We start from the raw sequence: 27,053 nt of genomic DNA on the forward strand, positions 1-27,053 counted from the left end.
GAGACTCTACCCGTGCTCCATCCAATGATTGCATCTTACAATTTACTAAACTGGTATTATCCCATAACTACTTTGTCTTTCAGTCAGACTTTTCCCTTCAAATTCGGGGTGTAGCCATGGGCTCCCCTTTCCCCCCCAACTATGCAAACCTGTATGTGGGACAACTTGAAGAAGCATTCCTTTATAAAACAGAGACACACCCCTTACTTTCTAAAATACTTCTATGGAAGAGATACAAAGATGATGTCTTTGTGCTCTGGGAAGGAAGTCAGCAGGAACCAACCAGCAGGATCCAAACTCTACTAAACGAGAGCTCTGAATACCTCAAATTCATCATGCAGACTGATGAGAGAAAAATAAACTACCTGGACTTATGGATTATCAAAGAGAATGATGCATTACACAGACAGACTTATACACAAAGCCCACAGAGCGCAATACCTTGCTATGTGCCGATAGTATGCATCCCCTTCCCCTCAAGAATGGCCTACCATATGGCCAGTTATGCAGGGTTAAACGAATCTGTGTCCACCAGTCAGATTTTGACAGCAATGCTAAAAAGAAATTCAAAATGAGAGGCTCCAAGGACAAAACTCTTGATGCTGCAATGATGAAAATATCTCAAAAACCAAGAGCGGAATTACTAAAAACTCAACTAAAGAAGAAAAACAACGCAACCGTCTTTTGCACTAAGTACACCAAGGGGTTCGGGGGAAAATGAAAGCAATCCTGAAAAAGCACTGGCATATTCTGCAATCAGACAAAATGCAAATAAATAAATCACACATCTCTTCAAGGAACCCCCACTGGTGGTCTATAAGCGTGGTCGCAATATTGGAGATAGTTTGGTGAGATCTGACATGAACCCTGAGCCCACTCAGACACTCTTGACACCTATCCAAAATGTTAACTACAAAAATGTGGCTCATGCACACAGTGCAATAGCACTATAAAAACATCTTTCTTCAGACACCCACATACAGGTCGAAAGATCCCTGTTAGGGGCATCATATCATGCAAGACCAAGGGAGTAATCTATCTCATCACCTGTTCATGTGGAAAAGCCTATGTAGGACAAACGAAAAGACAATTAAAACAACGCATAGCTGAACACCACAGCTCAATCAGGTGTCAGAACACTGACTATCCAGTAGCAGCTCACTTTGTTGAAGCTAACCATCCCATCTCCTCCCTCAAATACCCAGGCATTGAGCATGTTGCTCTACCAAGGAGCAGGTAGTAACATTGAGATCCTACTACTACAAAGAGGCTTACTGGATATCTAAAAACATTGACCCCTAGTGGTCTGAATATTGACTTTCATCTCTTTTTTATTTTATTTTATAGCGTATTCCTAATATGTTACCCCTGTTGACGATGTTCATTATATATTAAGGTTGAACCAAAAGATTACATGTAACAAAAACGATAGACTAAATGATTATGTGAAATTGAATTTAATAATATATGATGATGCTAATATGATGTACACTCCATTGTTTCTATATGATAACAATAGCATAATATATTTTATATGCCATATACYATTTAAGTTTCATTAATTTTAATTAACTTAATCATTATGACACACCCCTCACTATTGTCATTGGTTACACTAATTGCACTGTTTGTCTACATAACCTGGTTCAAGTATTCATGACATTACTCTGAGGAAGGCACAGTGATGCCGAAATGTTGGTAAATACCCATTAAATTGCTGGGAGATTACACATGGTGTGCGACTTTATTATAAACGTATAAACGTGTAATCCAAGTTTATAATTTTAAATGGCTAATTGATCATTAGAAAACGCTTTTGCAATTATGTTAGCACAGCTGAAAACTGTCGTGCTGATTAAAGAAGCAATAAAACTGGCCTTCTTTAGACTACTTGAGTATCTGGAGCATCAGCATTTGTTGGTTCGATTACAGGCTCAAAATGGCAAGAAACAAATAACTTGCTTCTGAAACTTGTCAGTCTATTCTTGTTCTGAGAAATTAAGGCTATTCCATGTGAGAATTTGCCAAGAAACTGAAGATCTCGTACAACGCTGTGTACTACACCCTTCACAGAATAGCGCAAACTGGCTCTAACCAGAATAGAAAGAGTGGGGGGCACCGGTGCACAACTGAGCAAGAGGACAAGTACATTAGTGTCTAGTTTGAGAAACAGATGCCTCACAAGTCTTCAACTGGCAGCTTCATTAAATAGTCCCCGCAAAACACCAGTCTCAACATCAACAGTGAAGAGGCGACTACAGGATGCTGGAATTCTAGGCAGAGTTGCAAAGAAAAATACCTATCTCAGACTGGACAATAAAAAGAAAAGATTAAGATGGGCAAAACAGACACTGGACAGAGGAACTCTGCCTAGAAGGCAAGCATCTCGGAGTTGCCTCTTCACTGTTGATGTTGAGACTGGTGTTTTGAACAGTACTGTGTGTTATAAATATATATATGGGGGATTGRAAATGATGCAGACAATTACATTGATGGAATCTATACAATCTATATGCAATATTAAGCCTGGTCTTTCCCTAATAAAAAAATAATGTAAGACAGGTAAACAAACTGCTTTTTTTAAAAGATAAAAATCACTACGGCCTACATTGTAAACTGAAAAACATTTTCAAAAAATGAAATAAAAAGTATTCTTTATTCTCTTGAGAAACTGCATCTTTATAACTGGCTTAAGGCATCCAACTCACGGATTTGAGATTTCGCACTGCTGTCAATGACAAGAACATCGTCTATATTGCTAGCGACGATGGTTCAGTCTCTTGTACAGGCACCCCATCAGTTTCACCATGCTGCCCTGAGATAGATGAAATCTTCTCTTCTGATGACTTCTCCTGCGTCTGCAAACAGTAAGCAAAGAGCAATATTTAGAAACAAATCATTCCAACTTATGAGAAGCCACAGCTACAGTGCATTCGAAAAGTATTCAGAACCCTTGACTTTTTACGTTACAGCCTTATTCTAAAATAGATTTCTCATCAATCTAAACACAATAACCCATACTGACAAAGCAAAAACAGGTTTAGACATGTTTGCACATTTATTACAAATAAAAAAAAACGGTAATATCACATTTACATAGGTATTCAGACCCTTTACTCAGTACTTTGTTGAAGCACCTTTGGCAGTGATTACAGCCTTGATTCTTCTAGGGTAGGTAGGACACTACAAGCTTGGCACACATGTATTTGGGGAGTTTCTCACGTTCTTRTCTGCTGATCCTCTCAAGCTCTGTCAGGTAGGATGGGGAGCGTCACTGCACAGCTATTTTCAGGTCTCTCAAGAGATGTTTGATTGGGTTCAAGTCCGGGATCTGGCTGGGCCACAAGGACATTCAGAGACTTGTCACAAAGACACTCCCGCGTTGTCTTGGCTGTGTGRTTAGGGTCGTTGTCCTGTTGGWAGGTGAACCTTCCTTCCAGTCTGAGGTGCTGAATGTTCCGGAGCAGGTTTTCATCAAGGATCTCTCTGTTCTTTGCTCCGTTAATCTTTCCCTCAATCCTCACTAGTCTCCCAGTCCCTGCCGCTGAAAAACATGCCCACAGCATGATGCTACCACCACCACGCTTCACCATAGGGATGGTGCCAGGTTTCCTCCAGACGTGACGCTTGGCATTCAGGCCAAAGAGTATATATTGGTTGGTTTCATATTATTGGTTTCATCAGACCAGAAAATCATCTTTCTCATAGTCAGAGTCCTTTAGGTGCCTTTTGGCAATCTCCAAACCGGCTATTGTGCCTTTTACTGAGGAGTGGCATCCGTCTGGCCACTCTACCATAAAGGCCTGATTGGTGGAGTGCTGTAGAGATGGTTGTCCTTCTAGAAGGTTCTTCCATCTCCACAGAGGAACTCCGGAGCTCTGTCAGTGACTGTCAGTGACCATTGGGTTCTTCGTCASCTCCCTGACCAAGGCCCGTGTCCCACGATTGCTCAGTTTGGCCGGGCGGCCAGCTCTAGGACGAGTTTTGGTGGTTCCAAACTTCTTCCATTTAAGAATGATGGAGGGKACTMTGTTCTTGGGGATCTTCAATGCTGCAGATCTGATCTGTGTCTTGACACAATCCTGTCTTGGAGCTCAACGGACAATTATGAACTGACTCTAAAGCAGACGGACCGGATTCCAACAGAGAAGACAACAACGACATACGGGCATAAATATATACATTGCAATTATTCTCGAATGAGCGGTCATTCATGTGCAAAGGATTAGCATTTCAATTAATATAATTATCAACTGTGTGTAGTAAATCTATTTTGTTTTTCCCGCTCACGCTCAGTCCCCACCTGTTTCGTTTGTCTACCAAGCCGTCATATCGGCTTCGTCCGCTAGGGACTTTTTCTTTGTATCATGTAGTAACCAAATATCTACTGTTTGTGTGTAAGTAATTCTGTGTGATTATTTAGTTAGTAAATAAATAAATAAAGCCAATTTGTATATCGCTGATTCATGATTTAGGCTAGGGTTCGTGCAGATATTCAAGGGTTTGTGACGTTCAGTAATGAGAACAGATGAGGTAATAATAATAATAATTCCTTAATAAGAGACTGTTTTGTTAAGATATGAAAATATCTGAAGAGTCGATTCGGAAAATAGAGACTTTATTTAAAATCCGTGGTGCCCCAACTTCCTAGTTAATTCAAGTTTACATAAGTTTAATTACACAGAGAATTGATAAAATAACAGTCTTCACATTTAATGGTCCTGACACGACAGGGAACTCCAATCAAGTTGTAGAAACATCTCAAGGATGATCAATGGAAACAGGATGCACCTGTGCTCAATTTTGTGTCTCATGGCAAAAGGGTATGAAATGTTGTGAATAGGGGTATTTCTGTTTTTTATTTTTAATAAAATTAGCAAACATTTCTAAAAACCTATTTTAGCTTCGTCATTTTGGGGTATTGTGTGTAGATTGATGAGGGGTAAAAAATGATTTAATCCATTTTAGAATAAAGCTGTAACGTAACAAAACGTGGAAAAAGGGAAGCGGTCTGAATACTTTCCGAATGCACTGTGTACAAAACATTAACACCACCTTCCTAATATTGAGTAGCGCAACCCCTTTGATTTGGATCTCTTTTAGACCCCATTTGGACTAATCTTCCAAGAGTCCTTAAACATTCAAATACAATTTATAATACGAACACATTTTCACATATAACACACTATTACAAACATACTGACCCAATAAATACTCAATCTAAAAAATATTGATTATTCATCTACTATAGTCCCACAACATTTCTATGTATTATATTTAAATCGTTGAAAGTTTTCTGGTTTGCTCAGTTAATTTATTCAATTTCTTTATTGCTCTAAATCGAAATGTTATTTAGCCTATTTCTCTTTTCTGTCTGGACAACGCATAGATGGTGGACAATCTATTCCTAGTATTTACGGAATGTCTGTCTCTTACCAACTGAATACCGTTGTGAATAGAACTTGGCATTTTAAATGAATATTATGAAATACAATAAGCATGTTCCTTTCAATTATCTTGTTCTTGGTTGGTCATCAATCGACATTGAGCATGACTGCAACAGAAGAACCATATCTCCACCTTAAAACAATCCTTGCTGCTTTGTTCTGTGCATTCTGCAGCCTCCTAACTTCACTTGATGATGCATTTCCCCAGACCACAGAACAGTAATTCACCTCACTCTCAATTAATGCTTGTGTTATTTGCTGAAATATTTTCCCTGGTAAATATTTAGCTATCCTTCTGATTATGCATGCTGTTTTTATTTTTATTTAGATTAGTTATTTGAGACGATCATGATAAGCAGTTGTCTAGCTGCACTCCCAATAGTTTGGTTTCTGCCACTTCTTCAATTTGTACTCCTCCCATACTTAATTGTATCCCATGCTGTTTTGGCCTTTTCCTAGTGGAACAGACCAACATAACTTTGGTTTTCTTGGTGTTTAAAACAAGTTTGTTTTGGCAAACCCACTCCCTAATATTCTCCAAATCTCCTTGTAAAGCTTGCTGTACCTGTTGAACCGATTGTCTTGCTGCATAAATTGTAGTATCATCTGCAAATATAGTAGCTTGAGTTTCAGCTAAGGCATAGGGGAAGGTTGTTGGCATATATTAAATAGAGAAGTGGCCCAAGGCAGCTGCCCTGTGGTATTCCACAGTTTAACACGAGGGGAAGAAAATGAACCATTGATATAGGTGGACTGTTTCCTGTCAGTTAGATATGACTGTACCCAATTCAATGCTACCTCCTTAAAACCATAATGCATTAATTTTGTCAAAATTATTTAATGATCCACTAAATCAAATGCTGCACTGAAATCTAAAAATAGTACACCCACAAACTTGCTGTCTCCTCCCCTTCATCTACACTGATTGAAGTGGATTTAACAAGTGACATCAATAAAGGATCATCACCTTCACCTGGTCAGTCTGTCATCGAAATAGCAGGTGTTCATAATATTTTGTACACTCAGTGTATATTAGTAATACCCAATGATGTGCACCTGCTTATTCATGTGGATTTGTCTATTGTAATACCATACAGAACATCATTCACATTATCTCAAAACATTGCCACCACTGACAGGATGACTGCACACAAGATACACAATCATGTGCTGAAGGTACATGCACATTGACCATGACTAGGCAGGCAAACAAAAGCACAATAAAGGACAGTGGCGTTAAACAATTTGGGTAAAAAATAAAAAATAAATCAAAAAATAATACAGGTTCTGCAATTAACCAACTGATGTAGAATCTGAATCATCCCATTAACGCATGTAAGGTGCTGTGGTTGGCATTTAAAAACAAGGACAGAGGACTTACTGACCGTATACCCATAAACATAGGTCATTTTCCTATATCCATAATGTAGTTTACGAAAGTTCAAATCAAGAAGGCTGGTCTGAATGATCGTTTTTCAACAGTTTGACAACCATCCACCACCAGCTATAATAACCTTAAGGCCCGTCATTGGAACACCTTTCGCCTAGCAGGGGGGGGGGGGTTTCAATGCCAGCTGCCCAGTAAAGTGCTACCCGTCACCAGCATTTGGAGCCGAGGAGCATGCTGACATCAAGTGGTTTCTGTGAGAAGTACAGGAGGGGGCGTGTTACCCCGTGTTGCGTTTTACCCCGTGTGGCGTTTTACCCCAAGTTACCCTATATTCAGTGTTTATGCAATTTGTCTGGGACATAGCATGTTTTGATAAATGTTATCTAGTTAAAAGATCCCATTTCCGATCTAGCTAATGATTATGCCCATGTTAAATGCAGATAGCCAAACCAATGCGTCAGCCTATTTATTTATAGCCACTATGCTGCATCAGTTAGGCTACAGGTGATAATGGTTATAGCATACCTGATAAGATGGACCATGCATAGGCTATATGCTTGGTCCAATATGTTAAAATCATTTTACCAATATGTAATGTCTTATTGGGCTTATTTCTGGAGGTGGAAATTATATTTTAGATTTGAATTCATTTTGGAGTAGACGTCCTTTTAAAAAGTCAACGGTTGAACTTCTCAGTCCTTCTACATACAATTTCCTCAAATCCCCACTCTACGCAACCTTTTCCTCCACTGCTAGAGGCTGGCGGGTTCCCTCTGTAGCTTGCAGCTCTGAAGTGTAAAATTAAGTTTGGTTGTAGTTTTAAGGATTTGTTGTACAGCTCGCGGCTGAGACCACTTGCTGGAGTGGCTTGCTCTCTGCTCTCTCCTTACCTCCGGTATACACTTCCAGTGTAGCGGCTAAAGACCTAGAATGATGCTTTTGATAAGCCCCCAGGTTCATAAGGGAACACCTTTGCATCCATAACTCAGCTGAGATCAACACAAAACACTTACATTATTCCCTAGTGTAGTTGGTGAGGGCTGCCTCTCGGCCAGCTGCTTAGACTCCCCGTCAGTAGCCACCTTAGATTCAGACTTCACGTCCCTCTCATTGGGTTTGGCTTTAGCTGGAGAGGGTTTAGCTTCTTGTGAGTCATTGCCTTCAGTTGTGGCCCCAGCTACAACTGGTTCTTGTTGTATCTCTTCCTGGACGTTGCTAAACGGCCGGTCGTCGTTCCTCAGGGTCTCCACGTTTCTGGGAGGGGAGCATTGAGGGGCCTCCCCCCCTGCCAGTGGGTCGTGGTTTGTACCTCTCAGATGGGCCTGGGGCTCGGGCTGGTCCATGGCTGGAGGAGGAGGGTCCCTGGGCCTGCCGATGCGCAGCAGTCTCGTAATGCCGTGCTTGATGGCTGCCTGGCATCTACAGTACATAAACACCTGAGGAACATGAGGAATATTCTGCTTCAGTGACATGTAGGGAACTGGCTACAACTGGAAACAGTTACTATGACTGCTGTGTGATAGTCAGGTATGGGTTCAATTCCATTTCAACACAAAAGTACATTGAAATTCTCATTCAAGCATTGAACAGGGCCATTTATGTTCTTAAGGATTTTTCAACACCAATTCTCTTTCTGAATTGTTTTAATTGAAATTTACCCCAGCCCTTGTGACAGCGTTTCAAATGTGTGTGTGCATGTGTGTGCGCACCAGGATGGAAAGCACGATGAGGAGCACAGGGATATCCCGGGTGACCGGCAGGTCATTGATGGCTACGAGCAACTCGCTGATCCTCTGGCCAAAGTGCTTCTGAGTTTCCGTGAAGAAGTTGGTGATGGTCATAGTGATTGCATTCAGAGAGAGACAAAACAACACACCATCACACCACGTCCTATTGGAAATAGACTAAATGCTACACAGGTTATTGGTCATCAACAGGGTTGCGGTCAATTCCATTTCAGTGCAGTCAATGCAGGAAGGATTCACTCATTGTTTACTTTATTTGGACAGGTAGAATTAGAGACAGATACAGAGAGATGGGAAGGATAAGGGTTGGAGTTGGGGTTTGATCCCTAGTCTCCGGTAGGGAGCAGTTTGTGTGCCTAGAGCATTACCGCTAGACCAAAGGCTCTGCACTTACATCCTGTATGGCTGAATTGAAATGGAATTGTCCCCAACCCCGGTTGTCAACTACAGGTTACCTTAGCTTGGGGTACGAGACGGATTGGGGTGACGTTGAGGACTTTGTTGTACATCTTACAGAGACCATCCTGGAGAGTCATTGGTACAGAGGTGCCTTCTGGGGTAAAGGTAGGAAGGAGTCCAATACAGTAGGCTTCATGACAACATAACCCATATGCATTTCCACAGTAAGCTTACTGCAAACAGTGCAAAGTGTAACAAAATGTTGACGCTGTTGGAGACCAGTAAGACCTGAGCACATTTTCTTGTATACTTATCTGTTCTAATAATTATGGGTAAGGGCTGATATATAAAATAGTAATTTACAATCTGACAATTTTATATCTTATATACTCTTGAATAGATGTTTTTTTATATATATCCTTTGGGATTTAAAGTAGTGTTAGGTTTAAGCTCTTTGTATGAGAAGTGAAATGTTACAGTGGACTGCAGGAATGTGTTCTCCCAATAACTCAAGCCCTCTCTTGACTGATAACAAGTCCGGTGATATGCAAGGAGGAGCACAGAGAAATACTGGATGATGGAAAAGTACTGAAACACATCTTTCTGGAAAGGAAGAGGTGAGAACTAAAGGTATAAAAGGGGCACTACACTGTATTGAATTTATGTTCTTAGCTGACACATCCAGTTAGTTGTAACAAATCTAGTTTGAGCTTTTTTGCTGTCTGCCTGGAGTTTGTACCAGACATCTAGAACCTCTGTGCATATCACAGGACTTCTTACCAGTGGAGAGAGGCCTTGAGTTATTGGGAGTACACATTCCTAAATAACTCCACTTCTCATACACAAAGACCTTAAACCGAACACCACTTTCAAATCTCCAAGGATATATAAAAAACATCTATTCATAGTTAGAGAACATCATTATATAAACCAGTAAAGAGAGAGATTGTAAATTACTATTTTATCAGCCCTAACACATAAAATGATTATTACTACTGATAATTATACAAGAAAAGGTGTTCTGGTCTAAATGGTCTCCAACCAGAGTATGTGAGCGGAGTTGAGTGGTTGGAAATCGCGCTAGTCGCACATGGAGAGGTCAAAACTGCTCCACGCTGACAAAAAAAAACACCAAAAAAACAACTGCTACTCCAAATTCGCTCCATTCATTAAAATCACACTTTAACCAACACTATTTATGACTACCTGGATCTACCAATTGTTTTTTAAGTATTGAAACCAAAACATATGGATTTGAATGAAAAGTATTTGAATAAACATGAAACGGTGAATGTAAGAAGCGGAAATAGGCTACATGTCATATTAAATAGCAGGTAGTCAGGAACGAAAATGAATTATTAAGGCTATATTATTTCAAGGCTATAAGCCTACAAATAAATACACTGAAGCATTTGTGTGTGCGACACAATAGGCTGGTTGTATTAAATCATTATAGTCTATAAATTGCGCATATAGGCTGTGACTCAGAGTTAAATAAAAATGTAATAAAAAATGACTTATTAGTGCCTTTGAATTCATTTTTAGAACAAATTTTTTGAAACACGAGTTTGGCCAGTCTGGCTCATGCGATGGTGCCCGGAGAGCAGGCCAGCCGTGGAGAATACCCTCTCCACACTTGCAGAGCCACTGGGGATGCTAAACACCCTTTTGGCCACTCTTGCCAGGCTGGGCAGAAGTGCATTAAGCTCTCAGCATTAAACAACATTTCGTTGTATTAAATCATTATAGTCTCCAAATTGCGCATATAGGCTATGACTTACTTAGAATTAAATAAAAATGAAACGAGAAATCCCTGATTCGGCTCAGTGCCGTTGAATTCACTTTTAGAAACACGACTTTGGCCAGTGTCTGTGGCTTCAGGCTCATGCTAAGTGCCTGGAGAGCTGTATACTTGCAAAGCCACTGGGGATGCTAAATACCAGGTGGGACACTTTTGCCAGGCTGGGCAGGAATGCAGAGTTGTTTTTAAATGTTTCTATAGGTAGGCCTAAAAGGTTTTTAGGCAAAATAACCCAATCAAAACGGAAAGCTCCTTGAACGTGGGAATATGCCAGTCCTATTGGGCCAAAATCAACTTTGGCCTATAGTATAGATAATAGAACAAAAATGAACGAAACGTTTAAGACACCCGATTTTTTCGCTTATAAATACAATGACAGTTATCTACCCACCTCGTTCCGTTCTGTCAGCATGTGCACGTAGAACGTATGGGATAGGTGTCTTTTCAGATTCCACAATGATTATTTAGTTGTGGACACTATATCACCGCATTTCCCTCTTGCTCTTGGTCCCCATCTTTGTAAGTCGACTTGATTTAGCATCTGTGTGTTTTATCAGTTTCTTTTTGAAAATATTTAGCGAACTCCGTGACAGTAGCTAAAGGAAGGGTCTGTAGATAGCAGCACACACGTACACTGGCATGCTCTGAGCTCGTGAAGCGAGTGCTACCGGAGCGCTACTTTGTAGCGGGCTAAAAGGCCGACGCCCCAGCCTTTGGAAATCTCACTCCACGCTCCAGTCAAATTGGGCATGCTAGCGCCTCTCCGCTCACATACCATGTCTCTAACAACATCCATGTGTCTTAATATCTATTTTTTTAATGGCATTACAAAATTAATATATTATCTCTTTATGCACCAATTATTTTATTTATTCAAATGTTAATGTTTTTTGCATCATCTTACCATTTAAGTCCCACCAGTCAATTTTCCCGGTGCATTTCGCGTCGACGGCAAAGTCAATCTGACAGGACAATAAAATTACAATTACAGATATGATGGATTTAGCATTGTACCATTCCTAGGTCAGGAGCTGGTTTAGTGGCAGTGCTGCCGTCCCTGGGACCACACCCACAGTTCAAACCCTAGTTCTACAACTGCTATTATCCCTCATCAATCTAAAAAAAAACACATCATTTTGTTTTTCCCTCAAGATATTCCTTGGTGTTCCTTCAATTTATTTAGTTGGCTTAGATTTTTTAAAGAATAGACTATGGCATATTATAAATAGCTGAACTAGTTTAAGTCATCCTTACCTGTTCATAAACCCCCCAAAAATATTATTTGCAAAGACATAAAATACTGTTGTAGCATTTAGCCTACATTTATTTTTACCTCTGAGAACATGAATCAATCCTGAATCAGACAGACCCTACACTGAAAGTAGCCAGACTGGCCACTCTGTCTGTAAATAAGTAATTTTGTACCTTCAAATATTCTTTAAAATTAATTATAATAATATTTATTTACTACTAGACATAGAACATCATAGACAGTAAGGGGCTATTAGCAAGTGGACATTTTACAGAATGCATGGAAGTGTGTATTGATAATTTACCTTGTGGAGGAAGAAGCAAAACCACACCAGACCGATGAGAAAGCAGATGGCGAAGATTCGCGTGAACTGGACAAACCAGGAGACTGTAGACCACAGCTCGCTGCAGATGATGACCACTATAATTAAGACACAAACAAACACCTGGAAGAGAGAGAAGGTCCTTTAGAGCAGGGTTTCCTCAACTCTGTCCTGGGGGCCAGTTTAGAATTTTTCATTAGCACTACACAAGCAGATTCAAATAATAGCTTGATGATGAGTTGATTATTTGAATCAGCTGTGAAGTGCTAGGGCAAAAATGTAAACGGGCACCAAGGGGGGCCCCCAGGACAGAGTTTGAGAAACCCTGCTTTGGCTTTGTTTTGATTTGGTTCATTAAGAAATGCTAGCAGCCATGACTGAATTCAAACAGGATTTGGTTTCGGGGTGTGGTTTGATGTGGGTGTCTCGTGTTCGCAGGTAGGAAGAGTTAACAAAATAATTTGGTCATTTCGCTTGAGCCGGCTGGTGAGCGACCGTGGAAAATTTGGCTCGACTTTGGATAGCCCACCTCTGGGACAATATTTTCATGTCGCACATCTTTTAGTTGTCTCATTAAATGCATCTGAATTTCTAAAATGTACAGATGATTTGAGGTTAAGTCGTAAAAATTTGGAGCTACTGACCTTTTAAAATATTGTCCCATGTGCATTGTGTAATTTACGGATGTCTCTAACTAGCCACATAGGGATATCGAATGTCAAACCAAATTGACCATGGGCATTACGATCAGGTTGCGTGCAGCTGCGCTCCTAATTCATGATTACTTGGGTACTGCCAGCTGTGGGCAGGATTATAATAAACCCAACGCACGGAAAACTGTTACGGTACCCTTCATTCCGTGACATTCCATTCTTTCCTATCGTGCAAATCTGTTTTGGACGAGAACTACTTTATGACCAAAATGATCCTATTTACATTTTGTAGTCAATGTTGACACAATAATAAATGTTTCTGGCTCATATTGATGCCACATAGGTCATTTAAGTTTTTAGGGGCAGTCGCTCCTTAAATAACTGCGATGACGATGAGAAATATTACTGGCGTTGTGACGCCAACGAGTGGTATCAGTTCTGTCTTGTCTTGAGCGTACAGTAAATGACTGTGCTCTGAATCGGAGCGGTTAAGTCATATTGTTGAACACAAAAGTGGCAGCTAGCTTCATACGCATCTCAGTCAGTCAGTGGAGCAGATGGGACTCGCCTCCTCAAGCAGAGATCAGACATGCCAGCCAGCACCATTGAGAGTAGTTTTGTTTTTATATGTCCTTTAGTTTGTGTGTAGGCTAGTCCTAGCCTATGAGTTACTGTGTTTTCTTACAAGTATGAACTTGTAAGTCCAGAAAAGACATTCCCTTTAAATTTCATCCTCCCTGCCTGTGTAGCCTACTTTACAAACTGTCAATCATCAATTCCTTTAGGCAAACCACATGGTGTGTGCGGCGGTAAATCCACTTGATTTTGAGCATCAGTCCCCTCTGCTACACATTATCACCTTCATGACTGTGTCGATCTCTACACCAAAGGTGTCCTCAAAGTGCCATCTCGAGGCCTCGAGTTCATGTGGTTTGAGATCCACCAGGATCTGGCTGAGGGCATCGTCCAGATCCTCCATTCTACAGGTGTCCCTTCCCTCCAGAAGCTTCCAGATCTCTGCCAACGCTTGCCGGGACAGTCTTACTTTGGCGTCGTAGTAGAGATCATTCTGGAAATCACTGGGCTAGTGGTTGGAAAGGAATAGAAAATAAGTAGCACAACAAAGTAGAGGCACATACAGATAGCATATTACATCACAAGGAGGTAAAACTTGGGTTGGGCGAAGTCAACCTTTATCCCATCGTGATTATGTACTCAACTTTTATAAACGATGGTAAAACCCTCTATTAGAAATACCTCTGCTATAACCACTCTCAGACTATAGCGCAAAATCACATGCTATAACTGGACGAATTATGGCAAAAAATAATGGTTGTGGGCAAAGGCTAAGTGAAGGCAAATCTTTTCTAATCTTTCTGGTGGTCTCAGCATGGCCAGGTCAGGTCTATGTGCACGTCTTTGTGGCGCGCCCATGAAGAAATTACAGTCAACTGATGAGCAACAGGCTTTCTTACCGTACTGAATTAGGTTATAAATCATGGGCTGGATAGAAGCAAGTCTAGCGTCTTCAGAACCGGATAATATTTGCTTTATTTGCCTCATCTTCCTTTCTTAGCGGTCATATTGTTTGTTCCGTCTCTCATAAAGCTGCGATTGAGAACAGCCTATGCCTAGGCCAATAGTCTGACCTTCGTTCTTTTTGAATGCGGCACATTTTGGACAACTTCTCAGGCTATTAAAATATTTGGGAAATAGGCTACTGGGTCACAACTTTAACTTCTCTTGACGCTTTTATGATAGGCTACTGGCCATTTGGTTTTCAACCTCGCATGGAGGGATTTTACCAGCCCGCACAAATTATTTATTTCATAACCCCCTACAGCCGATATCTGAGTGGACATCTAATTAGCATAATACAAACATCCCCATCAAAATCTGTTTAACGTAGAGATATGTTTTTTTTTTGTTGCATGGGCTGCGTCTTGATCCACCGCATCCGCTCATGTCGGCCTTCCGCATCTACTGTGGAAGGTGGCAAAGCTAAAGCAGTATTTGGCAGACCAGGAGACGTCCCGAAAATCTGTTTTCTAGCAAAAAAAGTCTCTCCGAACGGTTTGGGCTAAACACTAATATGACCCCTCTATGGAAAGATGAGACTCTCACGAACAGGATGCTGTTCTCCATTTTGATATACGGGTAATTCCACGTCTTTCTTACATCCCTCAGATATAGGACCGACACTTACTTCCTTTTGATGTGTTTCTATGGGCTAATAGCAGTAAGTTCAAATTCAATGTTCAAATTCAAAATTCAAATTCAGTGTCAAGTGCTACTCTACGGCATGGTAATGTTCAAAGTAGAGTTCAAATTTGATTACATTATTATTATTGTAGTCCCATCCTCCACCACTGAGTTCTTGTAAGTGACATTTCTTTGTTGCAAGTCAAGTTTCTGTTTGCAAGTCTTGTGTCCTGATTCTTCACTCTTCCTCCCAAAGTGTGCACTAGTGTACCTCATTCTTGGCCCTGAAGAGCAGCAGTGTGTAAATCGTCATCCTTACCTGTGCTAAAACACCCATTCGACTACAATAAGAGCATACTTGGGTAAAGACCTTAGTTGGGTAAATTGAGTGAATGGTTGGATGTGAAAACATGCGCTAAACCGGAGCATTTTTTTAAAAATGTAAGTATTTGAATTGTGACTATCGTTAGTTGTACATTGATAAACTGTATTAGGTTTCCACCCATGTTAACCTTATTTGATAATTCATTTTGTGGTCTTTTTTCATAGGAGGTTTTGTCTGGTCTCCATAGCTGAGAGAAGCCGGAGGAGGAATATCACTTTGTTCCATAATAATACTACCAATATTTCTAACTGTACCAATGAGAAGTAGGGCAGACTTATCCATTGTTGGTTGAACTGTTTTCAGTCAAGTTTACAGTGACAATTTGTTACCAGCCACATGTTTCAATGAGGTATTCTGCTAATAGAATTACAATACAGAAATGTTCTCGCCCTTTAGTGAAGTTCTGCTAAGCCTAATGTTGGAAACCATTATCAAGGAAAACGAATTGAAAACAATTGTAACCCGTTTCTTGAAAATGAGGACAATAACTGTTGCCTCTATCACAGGTCCCAAGTGTACATACAGTAAGGGGTATATCCTTAATAAAATAATTTGTGATGGTTAATTGTGTATACTGATTGCTACGGCATAGACATGACAAATCTATTCACTAATTAAACACTTATCTGCCTTATGCAGAGGAAGGAAAAACTCTACATGCAATAATGTCCATGTCTTGCAACTTTAACAGTAGTCAAGAAACAGCTTTGTCAACACTCTCACCAAGGGCTAACTCAAAGAATGTTACGGCAAGGTTATGTCCATCTACTCGGTCTCCAAAAATTTGACAAATACACAACTTTGAGTTATTGTTACTGGCAATATATACACTACATCACCAAAAGTATGTAGACACCTGCTCGTCAAACATCTCATTCCAAAATCATGGGCATTAATATAGAGTTTGTCCCCCCTTTGCTGCTATAACAGCCTCCACTCTTCTGGGAACGCTTTCCACTAGATGTTGGAAAATTAATGCGGGGACTTGCTTCCATTAAGCTACACGAGCATTAGTGAGGTCTGTGTTCCAATTCATCCCAAAACGTGTTAGATGGGGTAAAGGTCAGGGGTCTGTGCAGGCCAGTAAAGTTCTTCCACACCGATCTCAACAAACCATTTCTGTATGGACCTCGCTTTGTGCACGGGGGCATTGTCATGCTGAAACAGGAAAGGGCCTTCCCATGCTGAAACAGGAAAGGGCCTTCCCCAAACTGTTGACACAAAGCTGGAAGCACAGAATCATCTAGAATGTCATTGTATGCTGTAACGTTAATATTTCCCTTCACTGGAAGTAAGGGGCCTAGCCCAAACTATGGGGAAAAAATTGCCCCAGACCATCATTCCTCCTCCCCTAAACCTTAAGCTGACACTATGCATTGGGGAAGGTAGCGTTCTCCAAACCCAGACTGACAGATGGTGAAGCATGATTCATCACTCCAGAGAACGCGTTTCCACTGCTCCAGAGTCCAATGGCGGCGAGATTTACACACTTCAGCAGACGCTTGGCATTGCGCATGGTGACCTTAGGCTTGTGTGTGGCTGCTCGGCCATGGAAACCCATTCCATGAAGCTCCCAACGAACAGTTATTGTGCTGACGTTGCTTCCAGAGACAGTTTGGAACTCTGTAATGAGTGTTGAAACCGAGGGCTTGCACTTCAGCAGTCGGCGGTCCCGTTCTGTGAGCTTGTGTGGCCTACCACTTCGCGGCTGAGCCGTTGTTGCTCCTAAATGTTTCCACTTCACAAGAACAGCATTTACAGTTGACCAGGGCAGGTCTAGCAGGGTAGACATTTGACGAACTGACTTGTTGGAAAGGTGGCATCCTATGACTGTGCCACAATGAAAGTCACTGCTATCTTCAGTAAGGCCATTCTACTGCCAATGTTTGTCTATGGAGATTGCGTGGCTGTGTGCTCGATTTTATACACCCGTCAGCTTGGATGTGGCTGAAATAGACAAATCCACTAATTTGAAGGGGTGTCAACATACTTTTGTATATATAGTGTACATACAGTGCATTTGGAAAGTATTCAGACCTTTACCTTTTCCACATTTTGTACATTACAGCCTTATTCTAAAATAGATGAAGAAAAAAAACATCCTCAATCTACACACAATGCACCATAATGACAAAGCGAACAGGTAGACATTTTTTCACATTTATTCAAAATAAAAACAGAAATCCTTATTTACATACGTATTCAGACCCATCGCTATGAGACTCAATTGAGCTCAGGTGCATCCTGTTTCCATTGATCAACCTTGAGCTGTTTCTACAACTTGGAGTCCACCTGTGGTCAATTCAAATGACAGGATTTAAAAAGGAACACATCTGTCTATATAAAAAGGTCCCACAGTTGGTGACAGTGCATGTCAGAGCAAAAACTACGCCATGAGGTCGAAGTAATCGTCCATAGAGTTCTGAGACAGGATTGCGTCGAGGCACAGATCTGGGAAAGGGTAACAAAACATTCCTGCAGCATTGAAGATCCCCAAGAACACAGTGGCCTCCATCACTCTTAAATGGAAGTTTGGAACCACCAAGACTCTTCTGAGAGCTGGCTGCCCAGCCAAACAAGCAATCGGGGGAGAAGAACCCGATGGTCACTGACAGAGCTCCTCCGTGGAGATGGGAGAACCTTCCAGAAGGCGCTGTAATCACTGCCAAAGGTGCTTCAACAAAGTACTGAGTAAAGGGTCTGAATACTTATGTAAAAGTGATATCTCAATTTTTTTATTTTTTATAAATTGGCAAACATTTCTAAAAACCTGTTTTTGCTTTGTCATTGTGGGGTATTGTGTGTAGATTAAGGAGCGGGAAAAAACTATTTAATCCATTTTAGAATAAGGCTGTGACGTAACAAAGTGTGGAAAAAGTCAAGGGGTCTGAATACTTTCCGGTTGCAGTGTAATTTGAGGTTTTGAAAAAGTTGGTTTTGGCACTGCAGCTATCTAGAAATGACCACAGTCATTTGTGTTGATTAACTTGCTTGCTAGCTTCTTAGCTAGTAGTACAGTATGACCATGGGCAGAAACTGCTTCTACCAATAGAAATCCCCGATCACACTTATAGGCAATGTCATGGTGACATTGGCTAGCTAAGCTCATGCGCAGGAACACGTCAGTGTCACAAGGTTGGAGTAATACATGTTCAACTACTTAAGACTTCGGCTCTAATCCAGGTTGTGCCTTTAGATTGAGAAAATTAACAACTAGGGAAGAATCTTCCACTCTCATTGGCTGCGTTTAAGATCATCAAAACCGTGATGTATGGTGGGAAAATTGTGAATGACTGATCAACAAATAATTATGTTAATAATAATTCCCTGCACTGTCAGCTGCAATATCAAGCCCATAGAGGACTCAAACCTCAAACCCCGGCCTGCTTCGCAAACGTTCCCATAAATCTCGCAATGTTGCGCCTCTGGGTTTAGAAACTCTGTGGTTAGGTGCTGAAGATAATAGTCCAGGTGATACTAATCAACACATCTAACTTCTGTAACGAGCAATCAAGCTACTTTATATGAAAACAACCATGGCCTCTAAACCGTCAAGCTGCATACTGGACCCTATTCCAACTAAACTACTGAAAGAGCTGCTTCCTGTTCTTGGCTCTCCTATGTTGAACATAATAAACGGCTTTGTGTGTTAGTGCTAACGTTCAACCCAAGGTACCAAATTGATATGTGACACGTATTAATGTCAAAATAACATGCAAAACAAGCAAGCCRCCCCCCCCCCCCCKCAAAAAAAAAATATACACACAGTTGAAGTCGGAAGTTTACATACACTTTAGCCAAATACATTTAAACTCGGTTTCACAATTCTTGACATTTAATCCAAGTAAAAAAATTCCCTGTCTTAGGTCAGTTAGGATCACCACTTTATTTTAAGAATGTGAAATGTCAGAATAATAGTAGAGAGAATGATTTATTCTCAGCTTTTATTTCTTTCATCTCATACCCAGTGGGTCAGAAGTTTACATGCACTCAATTAGTATTTCGTAGCATTGCCTTTGAATTGTTTAACTTGGGTCAAACGTTTTGGGTTGCCTTCCACAACCTTCCCACAAAAAGTCGGGTGAATTTTGGCCCATTCCTCCTGAGAGAGCTGGTGTAACTGAGTAAGGTTTGTAGGCCTCCTTGCTCACACACACTTTTTCAGTTCTGCCCACACATTTTCTATAGGTTTGAGGTCAGAGCTTTGTGATGGCCACTCCAATACCTTGACTTTGTTGTCCTTAAGCCATTTTCCACAACTTTGGAAGTATGCTTGGGGTCATTGTCCATTTGGAAGACCCATTTGCAACCAAGCTTTAACTTCCTGACTGATGTCTTGAGATGTTGCTTCAATATATCCACATAATTTTCCTCATTCATGATGCCATCTATTTTGTGAAGTGCACCAGTCCCTCCTGCAGCAAAACACCCCCACAACATGATGCTGCCACCCCTGTGCTTCACAGTTGGGATGGTGTTCTTCGGCTTGCAAGCGTCCCCCTTTTTCCTCCAAACATAACGATGATCATTATGGCCAAACAGTTCTATTTTTGTTTCATCAGACCAGAGGACATTTTTCCAAGAAGTCCCCATGTGCAGTTGAAAACCGTAGTCTGGTTTTTTTTAATGGCGGTTATGGAGCAGTGGCTTCTTCCTTGCTGAGCGGCCATTCAGGTTGTCGATATAGGACTCGTTTTACTGTGGATATAGATACTTTTGTACCCGTTTCCTCCAGTATCTTCACAAGGTCCTTTGCTGTTGTTCTGGGATTGATTTGCACTTTTCGCACCAAAGTACGTTCATATCTAGGAGACAGAATTGACGCTAGGCCAATTGTCCGTCGCCGCCGGCTGCCTGGGCGCAAACCCAGAGTCTCTGGTGGCACAGCTAGCACTGCGATGCAGTGCCCTAGACCACTGCGCCACCCGGGAGGCCCCCTCAAAATTATTTCCTTGCAATATTATTTATTTTGCTCAAAACAAAATAGGCTATTTTTTTGGCTTTCAATATCATTATTTTTGTTTGCAACACTCAGATATTTGTTCTCGAATTCAAAAGGCTTGCTTGATATTAAAGGCTGAAGAGTAATTCCATACTCTTTCCTCCACACGGCGATGTTTGGACGTCTTTGTCTGGTGTAAAAGTAGGTTATTGCAAACATCACAAATGTATATCTGGTTAAAACGCTGATTGTTTTGCCCCAATGCAATGTGTAGACTGTGCCCTGCTTGTGCTACTGCAATATTCTTAGTTAGCCTACAACAGACAGGTTGTAGCCTACATCCCAAATTAGCCTACAAAATATATTTACTTTTAGAATATTCGTTTCAAATAGCTGCAGGGTTTTTATTTCTGCTGTTCATAATTATGAGGCAGAGACGTAGGCTACATCATGTCAATCAAATTTGTTGAGGGTTCAGAAGAGGGTGAGTAAAGAAAAATGTGAAAATGTTTTTTTTTTAAATCTGTGTGTAAAATAACATGCGCAGAATGAGAATCAGATTGATCAGCTCTGGGGAAAAGATTGGGGGGGGGGGGGGGTTACCTACTGATCCACAGCTCATTAGGGCATCGATTGTTAGTGTTCACACAAGTTGAGACAATGCCAAAACATACCAGGCCAAATTTTTCAATCTCCTTCAGAAGCTTGGTGAGGAATTGCTTGAACACCAGATTGCATGAAGGCAGTTGTGAAACCTGTGTAAAAAATAAAATAAAATAAACTCAGGAAAGTGACATTTCACCTTCTCGCCATTCTGTCATAAGCATTTAAGAGATGTTCAAAATAATGTGTATTTGTCATGTTTGGTTGTATTTTCACACGTCATGTTTTTGTTCAAATAGCTAGCTACTGCAATAGGAAACTTGACAAAGAAAACAAAACATGGCAACATTAAACATGTCGTCCCCCACAAATGTTGCGGCGCCCCCTTTTGGGCCAATTAGTGACAAATTTATGCTCAAACAGGACAGGACATATGCTTTTTCAAAGTGTGGGATTTCAGTTGATTACTATAGCACCCCCTTTGGGCCAATCAGTGTAATTTGCCAAAATCGGGACAGTTGTGTCTGATATATCACGTGTGTTAACTACAATCATTTTCCTGAGCATGTGTGCCAAATTTCAGATCTTCTGTCTCGACTTCTGAAAGCTTGGCTAGGAAAAGCCAACTGACATTTATTTACCACAGAGGTAAACACCTGTCGTGTCCTCTTCAACCACATATTATTATTAGACCCTGCTGGTCATCTATGAACATCTTGAAGAACGATCTGGCCGTAATGGCCATGTACTCTTATAATCATCCCCTGGCACAGTCAGAAAAGTACTGGCCACCCATCGGAAAGGGGATACCTAGTCAGTTGCACAACTGACTGCATTGAACCGAAATGTGTCTTCCGCATTTAAAGCTGCACAATGCAGAAATCGTTCTGCCATTTCAGTTTGTGACAAAACAAGCAAGTCTAGTGTAGATAATCAGTGTACCATTTAAAAACAGAGTGAAATATATTATTCATAACCAGAAATATTGTATTTTCTTTTGTTTGAAGTTGGTGTACAAAACCGAAAGTAAAAGACCAAAAAACGAAACTTAAGAACGGGAAGCATAGAATTAGTGCGCGTACAACATACCGCTTCCTATATTTGCTTTCAATGAGAATGGTCGATCTATAGACGCCTTCGTGTGCTTAAAAACATTGCCGGTTGCGGACAAATTGGTGCTGGTGGCATAACACCGGGGAGTTCTTATAGAACGCCATTAAAAAAAAGCTCCCATTTACATGTTGCTTATGAGTGCATTTCACACTACTTTTGGATTATAATACGATTACGGTTCGTTTGAATGTCCTGTTTAATAGAATGTTTGTGTCATCGCAAATCCACTGCATTATACTTACACTTAAACCAGTAAAATGGCTCTTTGGCTAACTTTTGCGACAGCCTATATCAACGAGCGTTACGATTCTAGCTAATAACTGCTGCAGCCATAAGTTATTTTGCAAAGATCACAACCAAATATAATGTTAACGACTGTTCAATCAATAATCAAAACATTGTAAGCGTATGACAACCACTAAAAATGTATTTTGTTTAGATGTAATAAAAACATAAATCTAGGCTATGTTGAATGGGCGATGGCTTTCTTGCCGCCAAGGGTTTCATGTACTGGAAAATGGTCTATTTCTGTGAATTTGGTCATGTCGCCTAAAAAGTTACACATTGCAGCCTTTCACATTATTTTACCCATTGTTCAAAATATGCATTTTTGATTGGACACCCTAAACAATAATTTAAACTAATGGCACCGAGTCATGGCTTGAAAACAGGCATTGCGCAGCTGCTTGTACTGTACCTCAGCAGACTTTCTCATGGTCTTTGTGCTTGGGTCGTAGTTCAACATATCATAGGGATCTATCCATTCCTCATCGTCCATCTGCCCTTGAGCAACGAGCAACAGGCTGCATACAGCAGCAATGATGATGAACATCGTGACAGCACTTGTTGACATCATCTTCCTTTTAAGACGGCTAGCTAGCTAACGTTACTACTATGACATTTGGAAGCTACTCTAGCTAAGCTACATTTAACTCGTGCCTCAAACACAACAATAACTTCAAGCTGTGGTCTAACTGTCATTGGCGACATTCTTCTTCGTTGGTATAATGGCGTTCGCAACAATTAAATGTGCACTCCGCCACCTACCGATCCCCGACTTCGATGATGTCATCTACAAAATAGCCTCCAACACTCTACTCAGCAAACTGTATGCAGTCTATCACAGTGCCATATACCACCCACCACTGCAACCTGTATGCTCTAATAGGCTGGCCCTCGCTACATATTCGTCGCCAGACCCACTGGCTCCAGGTCATCAATAAGACTTTTCTAGGTGAAGCCCCGCCTTATCTCAGCTCACTGCTCACGATAACAACACCCACCCGTAGCACGCGCTCCAGCAGGTATATCTCACTGGTCACGATAACAACACCCAGCCGTAGCACGCGCTCCAGCAGGTATATCTCACTGGTCATCCCCAAAGCCAACACCTACTTTGGCTGCCTTTCCTTCCAGTTCTCTGCTGCCAATGACCTGAACGAATTGCAAAAATCGCTGAAGCTGGAGACTTATATTTCCCTCACTAACTTTAAACATCAGCTATCCGAGCAGCTAACCGATCGCTGTAGCTGTACATAGCCCATCCAATCTACCTACCTGATCCAAATATTGTTTTTATTTACTTTTCTGCTCTTTTGCACACCAGTATTTCTACTTGCACGTCATCATCTGCACATCTATCACTCCAGTGTTAATTTGATAAATTGTAATTACTTGCTACTATGACCTATTTATTGCCTTACCTCCTCACGCCATTTACACACACTGTATATAGGACTTTCTTTTTTTCTATTGTGTTATTGACTGTACGCTTGTTTATTCCATGTGTAACTCTGTGTTGTTGTTTGTGTCGCACTGCTTTGCTTTATCTTGGCCAAGTTGCAGTTGTAAATGAGAACTTGTTCTTAACTAGCCTACCTGGTTAAATAAAGGTGAAATAAAACAATTAAATTAAAATAATGGTGCCCGGGATGTCAAGCTGCTCTCTTGGCTGCTGGGCTGACATGGGCTTTGCCGAAGCAATGCATTGCAGACACCAGCCTTGATGGATTTGCTTTCATTGCTCAGTATTGTTCAGCCATTTCTACCAGGGCCTCACTGTAGTGGTCATCCTTGGTCAAGGAACTGAAACCCTTTAGCATGTCTTCCACCAGGTCAGGTGAATCAGGCAGAATGTCTAAGATAAACACATGATATAGATGAGGGAAACTTAAACTGTTCGAGACAAACCGTATCATTACATTCGATTTGAGTTACAGGGTTTATTCTGGGACATTTAGTTAATAAAAACTCATTAACTGTTGATATACAGTACCAGTCAAAAGTTGACACACCTACTCCTTCCAAGGTTTTTCTTTATTTTTAAACTATTTTCTACATTGTAGAATAATAGTGAAGACATCAAAACTATGAAATACATATGGAATCATGTAGTCAACAAAAAAGTGTTAAACAAATCTTGGCATTCTCTCAACTAGCTTCACCTGGAATGCTTTTCCAAACAGTCTTGAAGGAGTTCCGTTCGTTGGCTACTTTTCCTTTACTCTGTGGTCCAACTCATCCGAAACCATCTCAACTGGGTTGAGGTTGGGTGATTGTGGAGGCCAAGTCGTCTGACGCATCACTCTCCTTCTTGGTCAAATAGCCCTTACACAGCCTGGAGGCGTGTTGGGTCATTGTCCTGTTGAAAAACAAATGATAGTAGCACTAAGCGGGAACCAGATGGGATGGCGTATCACTGAAGAATGCTGTGGTAGCCATGCTGGTTAAGTGTGCCTTGAATTCTAAATAAATCACTGAGTGTCACCAGCAAAGCAACCTCACACCATCACACCTGCTCCTCCATGCTTCACGGTGGGAACCACACATGCGGAGATCTGTTCACCTACTCTCACAAAGACACAACGGTTGGAAACAAAAATCTCAAATCTGGATACAGACCAAAGGACAGATTTCCACCCGTCTAATGTCCATTGCTCGTGTTTCTTGAAACAAGCAAGTCTCTTCTTCTTATTGGTGTCCTTTAGTTGTGGTTTCTTTGCAGCAATTCGACCATGAAGGCACGATTCACGCAGTCTCCTCTGAATAGTTGATGTTGAGATGTGTCTGTTACTTGAACTCTGTGAAGCATTTATTTGGGCTGCAATCTGAGGTGCAGTTAACTCTAACTCTTATCCTCTGCAGCAGAGGTAACTCTGGGTCTTCCTTTCCTGTGGCGGTCCTCATGAGAGCCAGTTTCATCATAGCGCTTGATGGTTTTTGCGACTGCGTTTGAAGAAACTTTCAAAGTTCTTGAAATTTTCCGAATTGCCTGACGTTCATGTCTTAAAGTAATGATGGACTGTCGTTTCTCTTTGTTTATTTGAGCTGTTCTTGCCATAATATGGACTTGGTATTTTACCAAATAGGGCTATCTTCTGTATACCACCCCTATATTGTCACAACACAACTGATTGGCTCAAACACATTAAGAAGGAAAGAAATTCCACAAATTAACTTTTAACAAGGGTCACCTGTTAATTGAAATGCATTCCAGGTGACTACCTCATGAAGCTGGTTGGTGGAATACCAAGAGTGTGCAAAGCTGTCATCAAGGCATAGAGTGGCTACTTTGAAGAATCTCAAATATAAAATATATTTTGATTTGTTTAACACTTTTTTGGCTACTACATAATAGTCTTCACTATTATTCTACAATGTATAAAATAGTAAAATAAAGAAAACCCCTTGAATGTGTAGGTGTGTCTAAACGTTTGATTGGTATTGTATGGGCTGTAGCAATACATTTATATTCTCCTATAACAGAAAATAGCAAATTCTTTGAAGTTCTTGCCTTATGTACTCACCCTCTTCTGAGTCGTTTGGCACAGCGAGAGGCTGGTGTTCAGGAGAACTGGAGGTTGACACAGCGAGAGGCTGGTGTTCAGGAGAACTGGAGGTTGACACAGCGAGAGGCTGGTGGTCAGGAGAACTGGAGGTTGACACAGCGAGAGGCTGGTGGTCAGGAGAACTGGAGGTTGACACAGCAAGAGGCTGGTGGTCAGGAGAACTGGAGGTTGCGTTGTCCCTCACCAAGCCAGTGGTTATGTCTGTCAAGTAAGTGCAGTAACATCATTGTTAGTCTAGACATAAACAGAAGATTGTTTGTCTAGAGTATAGATACTGTATGTACAGATGATTACATGATGTATCTTATGAAGTCATTGCATCGTCTGAAATATAGCTGTTAAATACATAATATATACTGTATATATATTGAACAATAAAACAAAATATACTTTGTAGTATCGTTTTATAAAGCAAATAAGTAACATAGCTGTGGTAATTCATCACGGACTGCATCAAACTTGTTATTTCTTCAGGTCAGGAGCTGGGCTGGGACTTCACTAATTTGTCCAGATGCTTATGAATTCCTCAAATGACCATTTGAAACTCTTCAAACTAGTTGCATGTGTTTTCATTGTGAAATGCTCAAATAGTCTATTCAAATACCCTGAAATAAAGATGATATCCTGTATTGTTGCCTCATATTCATAACCTGTCTGTTTTATGTGCTCACTCACCATCTAATGGCTGAATTGCCTGTCAATGGCTGCAGAAAATCCAGAGGTATTGTTGCCGTGAGATATATTTAAAATCAATGTCAGCACACTGCTTTGGTACATAAAATACAAACATAAAGGATTGTCTAACAATCAACTATAATAAAATAGTCACTATTTTACCTCCTGTTATCTTCAGCAACTCAGCCCTCATCTCCAGAAAATGTGAGCACTGGAACGTTTTCCAGCGGCCAAGAGCAACTTCAGTCACCCAGCCTCCAGGCGGCATGTCAGCAG

At 40.9% G+C, this 27,053-nt stretch overlaps 1 protein-coding gene across 2 annotated transcripts; it reads right to left on the reverse strand.

Moving 5' to 3' along the window:
* Positions 1 to 1,441: 1,441 nt before the first annotated feature.
* LOC111970968 (chloride channel CLIC-like protein 1) lies at positions 1,442 to 23,434 on the reverse strand. Of its 2 annotated transcripts, XM_023997754.2 has the most exons (9): positions 22,952 to 23,433; positions 21,213 to 21,293; positions 13,869 to 14,093; positions 12,339 to 12,479; positions 11,687 to 11,744; positions 9,038 to 9,135; positions 8,547 to 8,645; positions 7,851 to 8,273; positions 1,442 to 2,858 (listed from the first exon to the last, which is right to left on the reverse strand). In XM_023997754.2, the coding sequence occupies exons 1-9, from the start codon at positions 23,108 to 23,110 to the stop codon at positions 2,751 to 2,753; spliced, it is 1,392 nt and encodes a 463-aa protein (XP_023853522.1). In that variant the 5' UTR covers positions 23,111 to 23,433; the 3' UTR covers positions 1,442 to 2,750. The 2 variants fall into 2 exon arrangements, with proteins under 2 accessions (XP_023853522.1, XP_023853524.1); XM_023997756.2 differs by lacking the exon at positions 21,213 to 21,293 and having other exon boundaries at positions 22,952 to 23,434.
* Between the last annotated feature and the right edge of the window lie 3,619 nt (positions 23,435 to 27,053).

This window comes from Salvelinus sp. IW2-2015, linkage group LG12 (assembly GCF_002910315.2).
Source record: "Salvelinus sp. IW2-2015 linkage group LG12, ASM291031v2, whole genome shotgun sequence".
In the NCBI taxonomy this organism is placed as follows: domain Eukaryota; kingdom Metazoa; phylum Chordata; class Actinopteri; order Salmoniformes; family Salmonidae; genus Salvelinus; species Salvelinus sp. IW2-2015.